The sequence below is a fragment of the Coregonus clupeaformis genome, chromosome 25 (genome assembly GCF_020615455.1).
Source record: "Coregonus clupeaformis isolate EN_2021a chromosome 25, ASM2061545v1, whole genome shotgun sequence".
NCBI lineage: Eukaryota > Metazoa > Chordata > Actinopteri > Salmoniformes > Salmonidae > Coregonus > Coregonus clupeaformis.
The window spans coordinates 15263229-15285669 of NC_059216.1; the positions used below are offsets into that span (position 1 = coordinate 15263229).

The 22441-nt window shown below is 46.8% G+C and overlaps 1 protein-coding gene across 1 annotated transcript in view; it reads right to left on the minus strand.

Annotated features, from left to right (window-relative positions):
• slc4a11 (solute carrier family 4 member 11) overlaps positions 1-22441 on the minus strand; it is a 94375-nt gene that overhangs the window by 39035 nt on the left and 32899 nt on the right. The window contains exons 5-9 of the mRNA XM_041870129.2: positions 15629-15713; positions 12668-12793; positions 6654-6767; positions 3416-3548; positions 718-791 (exon numbers count right to left, since the gene is read on the minus strand). Of these exons, the coding sequence (XP_041726063.2) occupies positions 718-791; positions 3416-3548; positions 6654-6767; positions 12668-12793; positions 15629-15713 (532 nt within the window). The remainder of the gene's footprint in view (positions 1-717; positions 792-3415; positions 3549-6653; positions 6768-12667; positions 12794-15628; positions 15714-22441) is intronic.

Sequence of the window (22441 nt, forward strand, 5' to 3'; positions counted from 1 at the left end):
ATCAGTATGGTATATAATCATCAGTATGATCTATAATCATCAGTATGGTATGTATGGTATATAATCATCAGTATGGTCTGTATGGTATATAATCATCAGTATGGTATATAATCATCAATATGGTATATAATCATCAGTATGGTATATAATCATCAGTATGGTCTATAATCATCAGTATGGTATATAATCATCAGTATGGTATATAATCATCAATATGGTATATAATCATCAGTATGGTATATAATCATCAGTATGGTATATAATCATCAGTATGGTATATAATCATCAATATGGTATATAATCATCAGTATGGTATATAATCATCAGTATGGTCTATAATCATCAGTATGGTATATAATCATCAATATGGTATATAATCATCAGTATGGTATATAATCATCAGTATGGTATATAATGATCAGTATGGTATATAATCATCAGTATGTTATATAATCATCAGTATGGTATATAATCATCAGTATGGTATATAATCATCAATATGGTATATAATCATCAGTATGGTCTATAATCATCAGTATGGTCTAATCATCAGTATGGTATATAATCATCAATATGCTATATAATCATCAGTATGGTATATAATCATCAGTATGGTATATAATCATCAGTATGGTATATAATCATCAGCATGGTATATAATCATCAGTATGTTATATAGGTTGAGTTGAGGGAGTTGTACATTCTCCCCCTCCTTACTTGTGATGGTTCCTTTCAGAGCGTCCACTACGAAGGCTATAGAGATGAACAGAGCTATGACCTCCTCTGTTGACCTGCGACACAACAAGAGCAACAACAATAAACATGGCGTCCCCCAACCAATGATACAGCACCTCCCTTGGGCCAACTGAGATATCGCGTTTGACTAACACATTTCATATCACTACCATAACTCCAGCCTTGGGTCAATTGGTGTAGTTCTTTAAATGCTGGATCGATATGGCAAGATGCATCATTCAACCAAGTTTTCTAAACAGTGCTGTCTGAGTGACTAACGTACAGAGACAGATCCACAGTCCCCGCCCCGATTTCTTGGTGGGGGACAACAACACAGACAGTGAAGTGATGGCATGTACCGCATATCCAATCCATGTGTAGGTGACCCAGACCTTTAAAACAGCCTCATGATCAGGGAAACATTGTAGATGTTACTGTACATTATACCATGACATTGTTGAATACATGTTTCTGATTGGCTTGAAGGGCATTCTAGAGCGTGCATTGTTTAAGCAGTAAGGCCCGAGGGGGTGTGGTGTATGACCAATATACCACGGCTATAGTTCATTCTTACATGTTCTATTTTTGAGCTGCTTTTGAAAGCAAAAGTCGAATTTGAAAACATTATTGGCATTGTTGAATTGGATTTTCATAATACCAAGCTAGGACTGATGGTTTGGTTAGCTAAACTAGCAAGTCTGTTTGTTTTGTTACCACAGTAACTACTGTAGCTATCTGCTAAAACTTGCTAGCTACTTCAGTGGATGTTGAACACATTTCTAGAGGTAAATGAACACATTTCTAGAGGTAAATGAACACATTTCTAGAGGTAAATGAACACATTTCTAGCGGCATATGTGTTAAATTATAGCCATGGTATAGAAGGGATAATCAACTCGGGGCTCTATGTGTTCTCCAACTCGGGGCTCTATGCGTTCTCCAACTCGGGGCTCTATGTGTTCTCCAACTCGGGGCTCTATGCGTTCTCCAACTCGGGGCTCTATGCGTTCTCCAACTCGGGGCTATATGTGTTCTCCAACTCGGGGCTCTATGCATTCTCCAACTCGGGGCTCTATGCGTTCTCCAACTCGGGGCTCTATGCGTTCTCCAACTCGGGGCTCTATGTGTTCTCCAACTCGGGGCTCTATGCGTTCTCCAACTCGGGGCTCTATGCGTTCTCCAACTCGGGGCTCTATGCGTTCTCCAACTCGGGGCTCTATGCGTTCTCCAACTCGGGGCTCTATGCGTTCTCCAACTCGGGGCTCTATGTGTTCTCCAACTCGGGGCTCTATGTGTTCTCCAACTCGGGGCTCTATGTGTTCTCCAACTCGGGGCTCTATGTGTTCTCCAACTCGGGGCTCTATGTGTTCTCCAACTCGGGGCTCTATGTGTTCTCCAACTCGGGGCTCTATGTGTTCTCCAACTCGGGGCTCTATGTGTTCTCCAACTCGGGGCTCTATGTGTTCTCCAACTCGGGGCTCTATGTGTTCTCCAACTCGGGGCTCTATGTGTTCTCCAACTCGGGGCTCTATGTGTTCTCCAACTCGGGGCTCTATGTGTTCTCCAACTCAGGGCTCTATGTGTTCTCCAACTCGGGGCTCTATGTGTTCTCCAACTTCGGGGCTCTATCGTTCTCCAACTCGGGGCTCTATGCGTTCTCCAACTCGGGGCTCTATGCGTTCTCCAACTCGGGGCTCTATGCGTTCTCCAACTCGGGGCTCTATGTGTTCTCCAACTCGGGGGCTCTATCGTTCTCCAACTCGAGGCTCTATGCGTTCTCCAACTCGGGGCTCTATGTGTTCTCCAACTCGGGGCTCTATGTGTTCTCCAACTCGGGGCTCTATGTGTTCTCCAACTTGGGGCTCTATGCGTTCTCCAACTCGGGGCTCTATGTGTTCTCCAACTCGGGGCTCTATGCGTTCTCCAACTCGGGGCTCTATGCGTTCTCCAACTCGGGGCTCTATGTGTTCTCCAACTCGGGGCTCTATGTGTTCTCCAACTCTGGGCTCTATGTGTTCTCCAACTCGGGGCTCTATGTGTTCTCCAACTCTGGGCTCTATGCGTTCTCCAACTCGGGGCTCTATGTGTTCTCCAACTCGGGGCTCTATGCGTTCTCCAACTCGGGGCTCTATGCGTTCTCCAACTCGGGGCTCTATGTGTTCTCCAACTCGGGGCTCTATGCGTTCTCCAACTCGGGGCTCTATGTGTTCTCCAACTCGGGGCTCTATGCGTTCTCCAACTCGGGGCTCTATGCGTTCTCCAACTCGGGGCTCTATGCGTTCTCCAACTCGGGGCTCTATGTGTTCTCCAACTCGGGGCTCTATGTGTTCTCCAACTCGGGGCTCTATGCGTTCTCCAACTCGGGGCTCTATGCGTTCTCCAACTCGGGGCTCTATGTGTTCTCCAACTCGGGGCTCTATGTGTTCTCCAACTCGGGGCTCTATGCGTTCTCCAACTCGGGGCTCTATGCGTTCTCCAACTCGGGGCTCTATGTGTTCTCCAACTCCGTGGATGGTCAGTTCTCTGCTAGCACGTTGTGGAACGCATCTTCCACGTCATTCATTATTTTCCATAGAACGCATAGTCCCTCGTTGATTACTTACTTACTTATAGTCACATATAAACAGTACAAATATGGTGCATACAGTATTTACTATAATATTCAGTTCATATAGAGCACCTTTTGAACAGCTTCATGAGCAGGGAGACATTGAAGATGCCTCCCAGGATGAGGAAGACGGAGTTCCAGAGACCGATGCAGGCGTAGAACGCTGGGAAGTCCAGGTCATAGTCATCACAGATACAACGGATCACTGTAGACACACAGAGAATTCTATTCGTTAATGATCATGGAGATGGAATACTTTATTAGTCCAGACAGAAAGACGTCTTCTGCTGTACCCAAACCCTCTGATATACACACATTCGTTGAAGAGGCCTCTAGCGGGCAGCTGCAGTGCAACACCCAATGAGCAGTTTAACGGTTAAAGTTGTTTGTTCAAGCAGTTGCTGGCCAACGTCCCTAACCTTGATAGACAGACAGTTTGCTTCCGGCAATGTATCAATGCTCCGGCTTACGTCGCACCACGGTCGGGGATATACCCGAGACTATAACCTTGAGACTACTGCAGCCCCCGTGGGCGGGCAGACAGGAAAGCCAGACAGGAAAGCCAGACAGGAAAGCCAGACAGGAAAGCCAGACAGGAAAGCCAGACAGGAAAGCCAGACAGGAAAGCCAGACAGGAAAGCCAGACAGGAAAGCCAGACAGGAAAGCCAGACAGGAAAGCCAGACAGGAAAGTGATGTGACGTGAGTTGAAGAGAGTGGTAGGACTACAGTAGGATTTGACTTGTATGCCACGTCTGCAGGTGGCAGCGCTAGCCTTGAGACCAACTGCAGGCATGTCTGGTGATGGAAGACGAAAGTCACTCTAGTTTTACCAACATTATACAGGAACAAAACCTGACGACTTCATTTGAACAGCAAAACAACCAGAACAACAGCTGATGTGTATTTAGATTACACAAACAAACCACACCGTGGGTTTCCTCAGACAAACAACTGTTTTACCACCAGACAGTCTCACACACACACACACACACACACACACACACACACACACACACACCATTAGACCCACAGAACAGCTCAGTCAGATGGAATGACATCAGACAGCCTCTAAACAAATCATATATTAAAACAGACGTTAATGTTGCTCCATTCCTCAGCCTCAAGCCGGCAGAATGATTTCTATTCCAAACAACTTAACTCATTATAGACAGATATGTGTAAATAAAACATTGGAACGTTAGTGGGGTCCAACAAGAGAGAGAGCCTGAGAACCAGGAGAGTGGTAGACTCGGTCTGACCGTCTGTCTCTCTGTCCATCCATCTGTATGTCTCTCTCTCTGTCTGGTCTGCTGGCTCCCTGGGAAAACACTTAATTCTCGAAATCATCCAACGGTGGAGAAACTTCAAAAAGTGGAGATAACTATATTGTGCTGCAGTGGAGATGTGTCTGTCCGGAGAAGAGGTAGAGGACAGATGGAGAGGTGGAGGGCAGACAGCGGGGTGGAGGACAGATGGAGAGGTGGAGGGCAGACGGAGAGGTGGAGGGCAGACGGAGAGGTGGAGGGCAGACAGCGGGGTGGAGGGCAGATGGAGAGGTGGAGGGCAGACAGCGGGGTGGAGGGCAGATGGAGAGGTGGAGGGCAGACAGCGGGGTGGAGGACAGATGGAGAGGTGGAGGGCAGACAGAGAGGTAGAGGACAGATGGAGAGGTGGAGGGCAGACAGCAGGGTGGAGGGCAGATGGAGAGGTGGAGGGCAGACAGCGAGGTGGAGGACAGATGGAGAGGTGGAGGGCAGACAGCGGGGTGGAGGACAGATGGAGAGGTGGAGGGCAGACAGCGGGGTGGAGGGCAGACGGAGAGGTGGAGGGCAGATGGAGAGGTGGAGGGCAGACGGAGAGGTGGAGGGCAGACGGAGAGGTGGAGGGCAGACGGAGAGGTGGAGGGCAGACAGCAGGGTGGAGGGCAGATGGAGAGGTGGAGGGCAGACGGAGAGGTGGAGGGCAGACGGAGAGGTGGAGGGCAGATGGAGAGGTGGAGGGCAGACAGCGAGGTGGAGGGCAGACAGCGAGGTGGAGGGCAGACAGAGAGGTAGAGGGCAGACAGAGAGGGGCAGACAGAGAGGTAGAGGGCAGACGGAGGGCAGACAGAGAGGTAGAGGGCAGACGGAGGGCAGACAACTAGGTAGAGGGCAGACAGAGAGGGTAGACGGCTAGGTAGAGGGCAGACAGAGAGGTAGAGGGCAGACAGAGAGGGGCAGACAGAGAGGTAGAGGGCAGACGGAGGGCAGACAACTAGGTAGAGGGCAGACAGAGAGGGTAGACGGCTAGGTAGAGGGCAGACAGAGACGTACAGGGCAGACAGAGAGGTAGAGGGCAGACAGAGAGGTAGAGGGCAGACAGAGAGGTAGAGGGCAGACAGAGAGGTAGAGGGCAGACAGAGAGATAGAGGGCAGACGGAGAAGTACAGGGCAGACAGAGACATATATACAGGATATAAGGCTCAGAAAGAGACCTAACACTGATGAAGAAGAGGAGAAAGACCTACCACAATATACCTACACATTGGTGGTGGAAGAAGCCAGTTTCCCCCTTACTATGTAAAGCGCTTTGAGCAATTGGAAAAGTGCTACAGTAACTAAATTAGTTAATTAATTATTCATTATGATGAAGAAGAGGAGAGAGACCTACCGCTGATGAAGAAGAGGAGAGAGAGACCTACCGCTGATGAAGAGGAGGAGAGAGACCTACCGCTGATGAACAAGAGGAGAGAGAGACCTACCACTGATGAAGAAGAGGAGAGAGAGACCTACCACTGATGAAGAGGAGAGAGAGACCTACCGCTGATGAAGAAGAGGAGAGAGAGACCTACCGCTGATGAAGAGGAGAGAGAGACCTACTGCTGATGAAGAAGAGGAGAGAGAGACCTACCACTGATGAAGAGGAGAGCGACCTACCACTGATGAAGAGGAGAGAGAGACCTACCGCTGATGAAGAAGAGGAGAGAGAGACCTACCGCTGATGAAGAAGAGGAGAGAGACCTACAACTGATGAAGAAGAGGAGAGAGAGACCTACCGCTGATGAAGAGGAGAGAGAGACCTACCGCTGATGAAGAGGAGAGAGACCTACCGCTGATGAAGAGGAGAGAGAGACCTACCACTGATGAAGAGGAGAGAGAGACCTACCGCTGATGAAGAGGAGAGAGACCTACCGCTGATGAAGAGGAGAGCGACCTACCGCTGATGAAGAAGAGGAGAGAGACCTACCACTGATGAAGACGAGAGAGAGACCTACCGCTGATGAAGAGGAGAGAGACCTACCACTGATGAAGAAGAGGAGAGAGACCTACCACTGATGAAGATGGCCAGTGGAGCCGTGGTCAAAGGGATGACCAACGGTGACCCAGCGAAAAGAGAATAGATTATTCCTCCTATACTTTGGCCGATAATGGTCTTCTGGACATCTGAAAAGACACATACAGAGTCAGGTGTGTGTGTGTGTTTGTGTGAATTAATTAATTAAATAATTGAATTGAATTAATTAATGTTTATTTTATTTTTTTGTGTCAAATCGCCAAATTGGCAACCCATCCCTTATGGGATTAATTGACACAAAAAACAAACGGTACAATAATTCACTGTGGTAATTAAATGATCATTCTTCTTCTGGTGTTCTTTGCATTGTGAATCGCATAAAGAGTGAAAAAATGTAAAGTGAAAATCAATACATAACAGTAAATAAGGTTATCCAAACAATAATTATATCCCTAGAGCAGTAAAATAATATACATTACATTTACATTTTTGTAATTTAGCAGACGCTCTTATCCAGAGCGACTTACAGTTAGAGAATACATATATATATATATATACACTGCTCAAAAAAATAAAGGGAACACTTAAACAACACAATGTAACTCCAAGTCAATCACACTTCTGTGAAATCAAACTGTCCACTTAGGAAGCAACACTGATTGACAATACATTTCACATGCTGTTGTGCAAATGGAATAGACAACAGGTGGAAATTATAGGCAATTAGCAAGACACCCCCCAATAAAGGACTGGTTTTGCAGGTGGTGACCACAGACCACTTCTCAGTTCCTATGCTTCCTGGCTGATGTTTTGGTCACTTTTGAATGCTGGCGGTGCTTTCACTCTAGTGGTAGCATGAGACGGAGTCTACAACCCACACAAGTGGCTCAGGTAGTGCTGCTCATCCAGGATGGCACATCAATGCGAGCTGTGGCAAGAAGGTTTGCTGTGTCTGTCAGCGTAGTGTCCAGAGCATGGAGGTGCTACCAGGAGACAGGCCAGTACATCAGGAGACGTGGAGGAGGCCGTAGGAGGGCAACAACCCAGCAGCAGGACCGCTACCTCCGCCTTTGTGCAAGGAGGAGCAGGAGGAGCACTGCCAGAGCCCTGCAAAATGACCTCCAGCAGGCCACAAATGTGCATGTGTCTGCTCAAACGGTCAGAAACAGACTCCATGAGGGTGGTATGAGGGCCCGACGTCCACAGGTGGGGGTTGTGCTTACAGCCCAACACCGTGCAGGACGTTTGGCATTTACCAGAGAACACCAAGATTGGCAAATTCGCCACTGGCGCCCTGTGCTCTTCACAGATGAAAGCAGGTTCACACTGAGCACATGTGACAGACGTGACAGAGTCTGGAGACGCCGTGGAGAACGTTCTGCTGCCTGCAACATCCTCCAGCATGACCGGTTTGGCGGTGGGTCAGTCATGGTGTGGTGTGGCATTTCTTTGCGGGGCCGCACAGCCCTCCATGTGCTCGCCAGAGGTAGCCTGACTGCCATTAGGTACCGAGATGAGATCCTCAGACCCCTTGTGAGACCATATGCTGGTGCGGTTGGCCCTGGGTTCCTCCTAATGCAAGACAATGCTAGACCTCATGTGGCTGGAGTGTGTCAGCAGTTCCTGCAAGAGGAAGGCATTGATGCTATGGACCGCCCGTTCTCCAGACCTGAATCCAATTGAGCACATCTGGGACATCATGTCTCGCTCCATCCACCAACGCCACATTGCACCACAGACTGTCCAGGAGTTGGCGGATGCTTTAGTCCAGGTCTGGGAGGAGATCCCTCAGGAGACCATCCGCCACCTCATCAGGAGCATGCCCAGGCGTAGGGAGGTCATACAGGCACGTGGAGGCCACACACACTACTGAGCCTCATTTTGACTTGTTTTAAGGACATTACATCAATGTTGGATAAGCCTGTAGTGTGGTTTTCCACTTTAATTTTGAGGGTGACTCCAAATCCAGACCTCCATGGGTTGATACATTTGATTTCCATTGATAATTTTTGTGTGATTTTGTTGTCAGCACATTCAACTATGAGAAAGAAAAAAGAAAAAAGTATTTAATAAGATTATTTAATTCATTCAGATCTAGGATGTGTTATTTTAGTGTTCCCTTAATTTTTTTGAGCAGTGTATATATATATATATATTTTTTTTTTATACTGGCCCCCCCTGGGAATCGAACCCACAACCCTGGCGTTGCAAACGCCATGCTCTATCAACTGAGCTACATCCCTGCCGGCCATTCCCTCCCCTACCCTGGACGACGCTGGGCCAATTGTGCGCCGCCCCATGGGTCTCCCGGTCGCGGCCGGCTACGACAGAGCCTGGATTCGAACCAGGATCTAGTTGCACAGTTAGCACTGCGATGCAGTGCCTTAGACCACTGCGCCACTCAGGAGTTACATACTGTATATATACATTTTATATACACATACATGCAGTTGAAGTCGGAAGTTTACATACACTGAGGTTGGAGTCATTAAAACTCGTTTTTCAACCACTCCACAAATTTCTTGTTAACAAACTATAGTATTGGCAAGTCAGTTAGGACATCTACTTTGTGCATGACACAAGTCATTTTTCCAACAATTGTTTACAGACAGATTATTTCACTTATAATTCACTGTATCACAATTCCATTGGGTCAGAAGTTTACATACACTAAGTTGACTGTGCCTTTAAACAGCTTGGAAAATTCCAGAAAATTATGTCATGGCTTTAGAAGCTTCTGATAGGCTAATTGACATCATTTGAGTCAATTGAAGGTGTACCTGTGGATGTATTTCAAGGCCTACCTTCAAACTCAGTGCCTCTTTGCTTGACATCATGGGAAAATCAAAAGATATCAGCCAAGACCTCAGAAAAGAAATTGTAGACCTCCACAAGTCTGGTTCATCCTTGGGATCAATTTCCAAACACCTGATGGTACCACATTCATCTGTACAAACAATAGTACGCAAGTATAAACACCATGGGACCACGCAGCCGTCATACCGCTCAGGAAGGAGGAGGAAGGAGACGCGTTCTGTCTCCTAGAGATGAATGAACTTTGGTGCGAAAAGTGCAAATCAATCCCAGAACAACAGCAAAGGACCTTGTGAAGATGCTGGAGGAAACAGGTACAAAGTATCTATATCCACAGTAAAAGGAGTCCTATATCGAAATAACCTGAAAAGTCGCTCAGTAAGGAAGAAGCCACTGCTCCAAAACCGCCATAAAAAAGCCAGACTACGGTTTGCAACTGCACATGGGGACAAAGATCGTACTTTTTGGAGAAATGTCCTCTGGTCTGATGAAACAAAAATAGAACTGTTTGGCAATAATGACCGTCGTTATGTTTGGAGGAAAAAGGGGGCTGCTTACAAGCCGAAGAACACCATCCAAACCGTGAAGCACGGAGGTGGCAGCATCATGCTGTGGGGGTGCTTTGCTGCAGGAGGGACTGGTGCACTTCACAAAATAGATGGCATCATGAGGAAGGAAAATTATGTGGATATATTGAAGCAACATCTCAAGACATCAGTCAGAAAGTTAAAGCTTGGTCGCAAATGGGTCTTCCAAATCGACAATGACCCCAAGCATACTTCCAAAGTTGTGGCAAAATGGCTTAAGGACAACAAAGTCAAGGTATTGGAGTGGCCATCACAAAACCCTGACCTCAATTCTATAGAAAATTTGTTGGCAGAACTGAAAAAGCATGTGCGAGCAAGGAGGCCTACAATCCTGACTCAGTTACACCAGCTCTGTAAGGTGGAATGGGCCAAAATTCACCAAACCTATTGTGGGAAGCTTGTGGAAGGCTACCTGAAATGTTTGATGTAAGTTAAACAATTTAAAGGCAATGCTACCAAATACTAATTGAGTGTATGTAAACTTCTGACCCACTGGGAATGTGATGAAAGAAATAAAAGCTGAAATAAATCATTCTCTCTACTATTATTCTGACATTTCACATTCTTAGAATAAAGTGGTGATCCTAACTGACATAAGACAGGGTATTTTACTAGGATTAAATGTCAGGAATTGTGAAAAACGGAGTTAAAATGTATTTGGCTAAGGTGTACGTAAACTTCCGACTTCAACTGTACATACACACTGTATATATACATACATACATACATACATACATACATACATACATACAGTGGGGAGAACAAGTATTTTGCAGGTTTTCCTACTTACAAAGCATGTAGAGGTCTGTAATTTATATCATAGGTACACTTCAACTGTGAGAGACGGAATCTAAAACAAAAATCCAGAAAATCACATTGTATGATTTTTAAGTAATTAATTTGCATTTTATTGCATGACATAAGTATTTGATCACCTACCAACCAGTAAGAATTCCGGCTCTCACAGACCTGTTAGTTTTTCTTTAAGAAGTCCGCCTGTTCTCCACTCATTACCTGTATTAACTGCACCTGCTTGAACTCGTTACCTGTATAAAAGAAACCTGTCCACACACTCAATCAAACAGACTCCAACCTCTCCACAATGGCCAAGACCAGAGAGCTGTGTAAGGACATCAGGGATAAAATTGTAGACCTGCACAAGGCTGGGATGGGCTACAGGACAATAGGCAAGCAGCTTGGTGAGAAGGCAACAACTGTTGGCGCAATTATTAGAAAATTGAAGAAGTTCAAGATGACGGTCAATCACCCTCGGTCTGGGGCTCCATGCAAGATCTCACCTCGTGGGGCATCAATGATCATGAGGAAGGTGAGGGATCAGCCCAGAACTACACGGCAGGACCTGGTCAATGACCTGAAGAGAGCTGGGACCACAGTCTCAAAGAAAACCATTAGTAACACACTACGCCGTCATGGATTAAAATCCTGCAGCGCACGCAAGGTCCCCCTGCTCAAGCCAGCGCATGTCCCGTCTGAAGTTTGCCAATGACCATCTGGATGATCCAGAGGAGGAATGGGAGAAGGTCATGTGGTCTGATGAGACAAAAATAGAGCTTTTTGGTCTAAACTCCACTCGCCGTGTTTGGAGGAAGAAGAAGGATGAGTACAACCCCAAGAACACCATCCCAACCGTGAAGCATGGAGGTGGAAACATCATTCTTTGGGGATGCTTTTCTGCAAAGGGGACAGGACGACTGCACCATATTGAGGGGAGGATGGATGGGGCCATGTATCGCGAGATCTTGGCCAACAACCTCCTTCCCTCAGTAAGAGCATTGAAGATGGGTCGTGACTGGGTCTTCCAGCATGACAACGACCCGAAACACACAGCCAGGGCAACTAAGGAGTGGCTCCGTAAGAAGCATCTCAAGGTCCTGGAGTGGCCTAGCCAGTCTCCAGACCTGAAACCAATAGAAAATCTTTGGAGGGAGCTGAAAGTCCGTATTGCCCAGCGACAGCCCCGAAACCTGAAGGATCTGGAGAAGGTCTGTATGGAGGAGTGGGCCAAAAGTGTGTGCAAACCTGGTCAAGACCTACAGAAAACGTATGAGCTCTGTAATTGCAAAGAAAGGTTTCTGTACCAAATATTAAGTTCTGCTTTTCTGATGTATCAAATACTTATGTCATGCAATAAAATGCAAATTAATTACTTAAAAATCATACAATGTGATTTTCTGGATTTTTGTTTTAGATTCCGTCTCACAGTTGAAGTGTACCTATGATAAAAAATTACAGACCTCTACATGCTTTGTAAGTAGGAAAACCTGCAAAATCGGCAGTGTATCAAATACTTGTTCTCCCCACTGTACATACATACATATACACTGTATATATACACACATACATACAGTGAGGGAAAAATAAAAAGTATTTGATCCCCTGCTGATTTTGTACGTTTGCCCACTGACAAAGACATGATCAGTCTATAATTTTAATGGTAGGTTTATTTGAACAGTGAGAGACAGAATAACAACAAAAAATCTAAATAGAAAAATAATCTATTTAAAAAATAAAGCTTCATCTAAATATTCTGCAAACGGAAATACACAAAAATCAATTTTAGTTTCTCCTTATCGCTCAGCCACATAACGTGTGTGTTTGCGTGTGTCCGAGTCCGTGGCCGTGTATACCAATCTCTCCCCGTGTTCTCTCATCGTTGAGTGAGCCGAAAGCGATGGCAGGGAGGAGGATAGCAATGTACAGGAAGATAGTTGTTGTCATGTACTTCAGTACAGTCTTATTACTGCCTACTATACCTGGGGAGAGAGGGAGGAGGAGGTGGAGAGGAGGAGAGGAGGAGGGGAGGAGGAGGAGGCGGAGAGGAGGCGGAGAGGAGGAGGAGAGGAGGAGGAGGCGGAGAGGAGGGGAGGAGGAGGAGGCGGAGAGGAGGAGGAGGGGAGGAGGAGGAGGCAGAGAGGAGGCGGAGAGGAGAGTAGAGGAGGAGGAGAGGAGGAGGAGGAGAGGAGAGGGAGGAGGAGGAGGGGAGAGGGAGGAGGAGGAGAGGAGAGTAGAGAAGGAGGAGAAGAAGGAGGAGGAGGAGGAGAGGAGAGGGAGGAGGAGGCGGAGGAGGAGAGGAGGAGGAGGAGGAGGAGAAGAGAGGAGGAGGAGGCGGAGAGGAGGAGGAGGCGGAGAGGAGGAGAGGAGAGGAGAGGGAGGAGGATAAGAGGAGGAGGAGGAGAGGAGAGGGAGGAGGAGGAGGAGGAGGAGAGGGGAGGGAGGAGGAGGCGGAGGAGGAGAGGGGAGAAGGATAGGAGGAGGAGGAGGAGGAGAGTAGAGGAGAGGGAGGAGGAGGAGGAGGCAGAGAGGAGGAGGAGGAGGAGAAGAGGAGAGGGAGGAGGAGGAGGAGGCAGAGAGGAGGAGGAGGAGGAGGAGAGGAGAGTAGAGAAGGATAGGAGGAGGAGGAGGAGCGGAGGAGGAGGAGGAGGAGAGGAGAGTAGAGAAGGATAGGAGGAGGAGGAGGAGCGGAGGAGGAGGAGGAGGAGGAGGAGAGGAGAGGGAGGGGGGAGGCGGAGGAGGAGAGGAGAGTAGAGAAGGATAGGAGGAGGAGAGGAGAGGGAGGAGGAGGAGGAGGAGGAGAGGGAGGAGGAGAGGGAGGAGCAGGAGGAGGAGGAGGAGGAGAGGAGAGAAGGATAGGAGGAGGAGGAGAGGAGAGGGAGGAGGAGGAGGAGAGGAGAGTAGAGAAGGAGAGGAGGAGAGGGAGGGAGGAGGAGGAGAGGAGAGAAGGAGAGGAGGAGAGGAGAGGGAGGAGGAGGAGGAGGAGGAGGAGAGGGAGGAGAGGGAGGAAGAGAAGGAGGAGGAGGAGGAGCAGGAGGAGGAGAGGAGAGGGAGGAGGAGGAGGCTAGGTGTCAACTCAAAAACTCAATATACTTACTTGCTTCAATTACCCTGATTAGGAAAACACACAGTAACATACTGTTGTTCTATCTAGAATGGAGTTAATATACAGTATATACACACTACGGGTCAAAGGTTTGGACACACCTAGCTGCTTTTTCTTTATTTTTACTATTTTCTACATTTTAGAATAATAGTGAAGACATCAAAACTATGAAGTAACACATATGGAATCACGTATTAACCAAAAAAGTGTTAAACAAATCAAAATATATTTTATATCTGAGATTCTTCAAATAGCCACCCTTTGCCTTGATGACAGCTTTGCACACTCTTGGCATTCTCTCAACCAGCTTCATGAGGTAGTCACCTGGAATGCATTTCAATTAACAGGTGTGCCTTCCTAAAAGTTAATTTGTGGAATTCCTTCTTAATGCGTTAGAGCCAATCAGTTGTGTTGTGACAAGGTAGAGGGGGTATATAGAAGATTGCACTATTTGGTAAAATACCAAGTCCATATTATGGCAAGAACAGCTCAAATAAGCAAAGAGAAATGACAGTCCATCATTACTTTAAGACATGAAGGTCAGTCAACATGGAACATTTCAAGAACTCTAAAATTTTCTTCAAGTGCAGTCGCAAAAACCATGGAAGACCCAGAGTTACCGTTGCTGCAGAGGATAAGTTCATTAGAGTTACCAGCCTCAGAAATTGCAACCCAAATAAATGCTTCAGAGTTCAAGTAACAGACACATCTCAACATCAACTGTTCAGAGGAGACTGCGTGAATCAGTCCTTCATGGTCGACTTGCTGCAAAGAAACCACTACTAAAGGACACCAATAATAAGAAGAGACCTGCTTGGGCCAAGAAACACGAGCAATGGACATTAGACCGGTGGAAATATGTCCTTTGGTCTGGAGTCCAAATTGGAGATTTTTGGTTCCAACCGCTGTGTCTTTGTGAGACGCAGTGTAGGTGAACGGATGATCTCCGCATGTGTATTTCCCACCGTAAAGCATGGAGGAGTAGGTGTGATGGTGTGGGGTTGCTTTGCTGGTGACACTGTCTGTGATTTATTTTGAATTCAAGGCACACTTAACCAGCATGGCTACAACAGCATTCTGCAGCGATTCGCCATCCCATCTGGTTTGGGCTTAGTGGGACTATCATTTGTTTTTCAACAGGACAATGACCCAACACACCTCCAGGCTGTGTAAGGGCTATTTTATCAAGAAGGAGAGTGATGGAGTGCTGCAGCAGATGACCTGGCCTCCACAATCCCCCGACCTCAACCCAATTGAGATGGTTTGGGATGAGTCGGACGGCAGAGTGAAGGAAAAGCAGCCAACAAGTGCTCATCATATGTGGGAACTCCTTCAAGACTGTTGGAAAAGTATTCCAGGTGAAGCTGGTTGAGAGAATGCCAAGCGTGTGCAAAGCTGTCATCAAGGCAAAGGGTGGCTATTTGAAGAATCTCAAATATAAAATATATTTTGATTTGTTTAACACTTTTTTGGTTACTACATGATTCCATATGTGTTATTTCATAGTTTTGATGTCTTCACTATTATTCTACAATGTAGAAAATAGTAAAAATAAAGAAAAACCCTTGAATGAGTAGGTGTCCAAACTTTTGACAGGTATATATATATATAAAATATAATAATTGAAAATCAGAGAATAATGCAGTGAGAGACGCACCACTGAGGTGTTGACAGAAAAAACTGATTATCAAAGGAGTTTGGCCCAGCCTACCATCTGTGAAGTCTGAGGAGTAAAGTGGCAGTCTGCGACACAGGTCTTCATAAATCCCCCGCCCGGCCCTGAAGAAGTCTTTACACTGGAGAAACACAGGAGAGTTACAAATAAAAGTCAAAAGCACCATCAAACAATTTCTATATGAACCTACAGTTGAAGTCGGAAGTTCACATACATCTTACCCAAATACATTTCAACTCAGTTTTTCACACTTCCCGACATTTAATCCTAGTAAAAATGCCCTGTTTTAGGTCAGTTAGGATCACAACTTTATTTTAAGATTGTGAAATGTCAGAATAATAGTAGAGAGAATGATTTATTTCAGCTTTTATTTCTTTCATCACATTCCCAGTGGGTCAGAAGTTTACATACACTCAATTAGTATTTGGTAGCATTGCCTTTAAATTCTTTAACTTGGGTCAAACGTTTCGGGTAGCCTTCCACAAGCTTCCCACAATAGGTTTGGTGAATTTTGGCCCATTCCTCCTGACAGAGCTGGTGTAACTGAGTCAGGTTTGTAGGCTTCCTTGCTCGCACACGCTTTTTCAGTTCTGCCCACATATTTTCTATAGGATTGAGGTCAGGGCTTTGTGATGGCCACTCCAATACCTTGACTTTGTTGTCCTTAAGCCATTTTGCCACAACTTTGGAAGTATGCTTGGGGTCATTGTCGATTTGGAAGACCCATTTGCGACCAAACTTTAACTTCCTGACTGATGTCTTGAGATGTTGCTTCAATATATCCACATAATTTTCCTTCCTCATGATGCCATCTATTTTGTGAAGTGCACCAGTCCCTCCTGCAGCAAAGCACCCCCATAGCATGATGCTGCCACCCCCGTGCTTCACGGTTGGGATGGTGTTCTTCGGCTTGCATAACCAACATAACGATGGTCATTATTGCCAAACAGTTCTATTTTTGTTTCATCAGACCAGAGGACATTTCTCCAAAAAGTACGATCTTTGTCCCCATGTGCAGTTGCAAACCGTAGTCTGGCTTTGTTATGGCGGTTTTGGAGCAGTGGCTTCTTCCTTGCTGAGCGACTTTTCAGGTTATGTCGATATAGGACTCCTTTTACTGTGGATATAGATACTTTTGTACCGGTTTCCTTCAGCATCTTCACAAGGTCCTTTGCTGTTGTTCTGGGATTGGTTTGCACTTTTCGCACCAAAGTACGTTCATCTCTAGGAGACAGAACGCGTCTCCTTCCTGAGCGGTATGACGGCTGCGTGGTCCCATGGTGTTTATACTTGCGTACTATTGTTTGTACAGATGAACGTGGAACCTTCAGGCATTTGGAAATTGCTCCCAAGGATGAACAAGACTTGTGGAGGTCTACAATTTTTCTTCTGAGGTCTTGGCTGATTTATTTTGATTTTCCCATGATGTCAAGCAAAGAGGCACTGAGTTTGAAGGTAGGCCTTGAAATACATCCACAGGTACACCTCCAATTGACTCAAATTATGTCAATTAGCCTATCAGAAGCTTCTAAAGCCATGACATAATTTTCTGGAATTTTCCAAGCTGTTTAAAGGCACAGTCAACTTAGTGTATGTAAACTTCTGACCCACTGGAATTGTGATACAGTGAATTATAAGTGAAATAATCTGTCTGTAAACAATTGTTGGAAAATGTACTTGTGTCATGCAAAGTAGATGTCCTAACCGACTTGCCAAAACTATAGTTTGTTAACAAGAAATGTGTGAAGAAAAAAAAAAAAACGAGTTTTAATGACTCCAACCTAAGTATATGTAAACTTCCGACTTCAACTGTATATTTACTTGTTATAAACTTATATTTACAGGCAAAAAATTGTATATGTTTATTTTAAGTAAAAGTTAAATGGTTAGAGGTCCCCTTATTCTGGTAGACTATGGGCCTGTCCCAAATGGTAGTCTATACCATATATATATATATAAATATAAATGCACTACTTTTAGTTCTGGTCTGGGGAATAGGTTGCCATTTGAGTACTGTTAGTGTCTGTTAGGAAGTTTCAGTACAAATTTATTATTGCAGACAGATCATTTGCTCCTTGGAAATTTGATTTTTTTGTGGGGGAAAAATTCATTATGCGAGAAATGGCGGTGGAAACTCCTTTATGCGCAAATATTGATATACACTGAACAAAAATATGAACGCAACATGTAAAGTGTTGGGCCCATGTTTCATGAGCTGAAATAAAATATCCCCGAAATGTTCCATATGCACAAAAAGCTTATTTCTCTAAAATGTTGTGCACAAATTTGTTTACATCCCTGTTAGTGAGCATTTCTCCTTTACCAAGATAATCCATCCACCTGACAGGCGTGGCATATCAAGAAGCTGATTAAACAGCATGATCATTACACAGGTGCACCTTGTGCTGGGGACAATAAACGGCCACTCTAAAATGTTTTGTCACACAACACAATGCCACAGATGTCTTAAGTTTTGAGTGAGGGTGCATGCTGAAAAATTTCTTCACAAACTGTCAGAAAGCGTCTCAGGGAAGCTCATCTGCGTGCTCGTCGTCCTCACCAGGGTCTTGACCTGACTGCAGTTTGGCATCGTAACTGACTTCATTGGGCAAATGCTCACCTTTGATGGCCACTGGCATGCTGGAGAAGTGTGCTCTTCAGGGATGAATCCTGGTTTCAACTGTACCGGGAAGATGGCAGACGTGTGGGCGAACGGTTTGCTGATGTCAACATTGTGAACAGAGTGCCCCATGGTGGCGGTGAGGTTATGGTATGGGCAGGCATAAGCTACAGACAACGATGGCAATTTGAATGCACAGAGATAACGTGAGGAGATCCTGAGGCCCATTGTCGTGCCATTCATCCGCCGCCATCACCTCATGTTTCAGCATGATAATGCACGGCCCCATGTCGCAAGAATCTGTACACAATTCCTTGAAGCTGAAAATGTCCCAGTTCTTCCATGGCCTGCATACTCAGACTCTCCCCTCTTCTCACCAGACCAATTGAACCTATGACTGCACTATGGACCTCACCAGGGTACCTATGACTGCCCTATGGACCTCACCAGGGTACCTATGACTGGACTATGGACCTCACCAGAGTACCTATGACTGCCCTATGGACCTCACCAGGGTACCTATGACTGCCCTATGGACCTCACCAGGGTACCTATGACTGGACTATGGACCTCACCAGGGTACCTATGACTGGACTATGGACCTCACCAGGGTACCTATGACTGGACTATGGACCTCACCAGGGTACCTATGACTGCACTATGGACCTCACCAGGGTACCTATGACTGCACTATGGACCTCACCAGACCTATGACTGCACTATGGACCTCACCAGGGTACATATGACTGGACTATGGACCTCACCAGGGTACCTATGACTGCACTATGGACCTCACCAGACCTATGACTGCACTATGGACCTCACCAGGGTACCTATGACTGCCCTATGGACCTCACCAGGGTACCTATGACTGCCCTATGGACCTCACCAGGGTACCTATGACTGCACTATGGACCTCACCAGGGTACCTATGACTGCCCTATGGACCTCACCAGGGTACCTATGACTGCACTATGGACCTCACCAGGGTACCTATGACTGCCCTATGGACCTCACCAGGGTACCTATGACTGGACTATGGACCTCACCAGGGTACCTATGACTGGACTATGGACCTCACCAGGGTACCTATGACTGGACTATGGACCTCACCAGGGTACCTATGACTGCACTATGGACCTCACCAGGGTACCTATGACTGGACTATGGACCTCACCAGACCTATGACTGCACTATGGACCTCACCAGGGTACCTATGACTGCACTATGGACCTCACCAGGGTACCTATGACTGGACTATGGACCTCACCAGGGTACCTATGACTGCACTATGGACCTCACCAGGGTACCTATGACTGGACTATGGATTGTAAGGCTGTATGATACGGTCCCAACACACAGGTTTTCTGGAGACTTGTGGGAGGAGTGCTGATGACATCTGTATGTTCTTTCTGTAGCCTGATTGCATCCAGACTGAGTTGAAATCTGCACACAATGCATCCCTGACCACCTCCTGAAGTGGTCAACCAGATCTGAACACAATCAGACCACAAAGCGACTTTTATGCCCATCTTTTCAATGCGATCTTTGTATTCTGATAGCAGAAGTCGCATGTAAGTGTCAAGTTTAAACACAACCAGTGAGCTATCAGAGGGTAACAAAGAAAGCCTTGGCTGAGAATTAAGATGGAGTAGAGCCCTCCTAATACGTACAGTAGCCTGCTGAGCCCAGACAGAGAGATAACCAAGCCCTCCTAATACGTACAGTAGCCTGCTGACCCCAGACAGAGAGATAACCAAGCCCTCCTAATACGTACAGTAGCCTGCTGAGCCCAGACAGAGAGATAACCAAGCCCTCCTAATACATACAGTAGCCTGCTGAGCCCAGACAGAGAGATGACCAAGCCCTCCTAATACGTACAGTAGCCTGCTGAGCCCAGACAGAGAGATAACCAAGCCCTCCTAATACGTACAGTAGCCTGCTGACCCCAGACAGAGAGATGACCAAGCCCTCCTAATACGTACAGTAGCCTGCTGACCCCAGACAGAGAGATAACCAAGCCATCCTAATACGTACAGTAGCCTGCTGACCCCAGACAGAGAGATAACCAAGCCCTCCTAATACGTACAGTAGCCTGCTGACCCCAGACAGAGAGATAACCAAGCCCTCCTAATACGTACAGTAGCCTGCTGACCCCAGACAGAGAGATAACCAAGCCCTCCTAATACGTACAGTAGCCTGCTGAGCCCAGACAGAGAGATAACCAAGCCCTCCTAATACGTACAGTAGCCTGCTGAGCCCAGACAGAGAGATAACCAAGCCCTCCTAATACGTACAGTAGCCTGCTGAGCCCAGACAGAGAGATAACCAAGCCCTCCTAATACGTACAGTAGTCTGCTGAGCCCAGACAGAGAGATAACCAAGCCCTCCAAATACATACAGTAGCCTGCTGACCCCAGACAGAGAGATAACCAAGCCCTCCTAATACGTAGAGTAGCCTGCTGAGCCCAGATAGAGAGATAACCAAGCCCTCCTAATACGTACAGTAGCCTGCTGACCCCAGACAGAGAGATAACCAAGCCCTCCTAATATGTACAGTAGCCTGCTGACCCCAGACAGAGAGATGACCAAGCCCTCCTAATACGTACAGTAGCCTGCTGACCCCAGACAGAGAGATGACCAAGCCCTCCTAATACGTACAGTAGCCTGCTGACCCCAGACAGAGAGATGACCAAGCCCTCCTAATACGTACAGTAGCCTGCTGACCCCAGACAGAGAGATAACCAAGCCCTCCTAATACGTACAGTAGCCTGCTGACCCCAGACAGAGAGATGACCAAGCCCTCCTAATACGTACAGTAGCCTGCTGACCCCAGACAGAGAGATAACCAAGCCCTCCTAATACGTACAGTAGCCTGCTGACCCCAGACAGAGAGATAACCAAGCCCTCCTAATACGTACAGTAGCCTGCTGACCCCAGACAGAGAGATAACCAAGCCCTCCTAATACGTACAGTAGCCTGCTGACCCCAGACAGAGAGATAACCAAGCCCTCCTAATACGTACAGTAGCCTGCTGAGCCCAGACAGAGAGATAACCAAGCCCTCCTAATACGTACAGTAGCCTGCTGAGCCCAGACAGAGAGATAACCAAGCCCTCCTAATACGTACAGTAGCCTGCTGAGCCCAGACAGAGAGATAACCATGCCCTCCTAATACGTACAGTAGTCTGCTGAGCCCAGACAGAGAGATAACCAAGCCCTCCAAATACGTACAGTAGCCTGCTGACCCCAGACAGAGAGATAACCAAGCCCTCCTAATACGTAGAGTAGCCTGCTGAGCCCAGACAGAGAGATAACCAAGCTCTCCTAATACGTACAGTAGCCTGCTGACCCCAGACAGAGAGATGACCAAGCCCTCCTAATACGTACAGTAGCCTGCTGACCCCAGACAGAGAGATGACCAAGCCCTCCTAATACGTACAGTAGCCTGCTGACCCCAGACAGAGAGATAACCAAGCCCTCCTAATACGTACAGTAGCCTGCTGAGCCCAGACAGAGAGATAACCAAGCCCTCCTAATACGTACAGTAGTCTGCTGAGCCCAGACAGAGAGATAACCAAGCCCTCCTAATACGTACAGTAGCCTGCTAACCCCAGACAGAGAGATAACCAAGCCCTCCTAATACGTACAGTAGCCTGCTGAGCCCAGACAGAGAGATAACCAAGCCCTCCTAATACGTACAGTAGCCTGCTGACCCCAGACAGAGAGATGACCAAGCCCTCCTAATACGTACAGTAGCCTGCTGACCCCAGACAGAGAGATAACCAAGCCCTCCTAATACGTACAGTAGCCTGCTGACCCCAGACAGAGAGATAACCAAGCCCTCCTAATACGTACAGTAGCCTGCTGACCCCAGACAGAGAGATAACCAAGCCCTCCTAATACGTACAGTAGCCTGCTGACCCCAGACAGAGAGATAACCAAGCCCTCCTAATACGTACAGTAGCCTGCTGAGCCCAGACAGAGAGATAACCAAGCCCTCCTAATACGTACAGTAGCCTGCTGAGCCCAGACAGAGAGATAACCAAGCCCTCCTAATACGTACAGTAGCCTGCTGAGCCCAGACAGAGAGATAACCAAGCCCTCCTAATACGTACAGTAGTCTGCTGAGCCCAGACAGAGAGATAACCAAGCCCTCCAAATACGTACAGTAGCCTGCTGACCCCAGACAGAGAGATAACCAAGCCCTCCTAATACGTACAGTAGCCT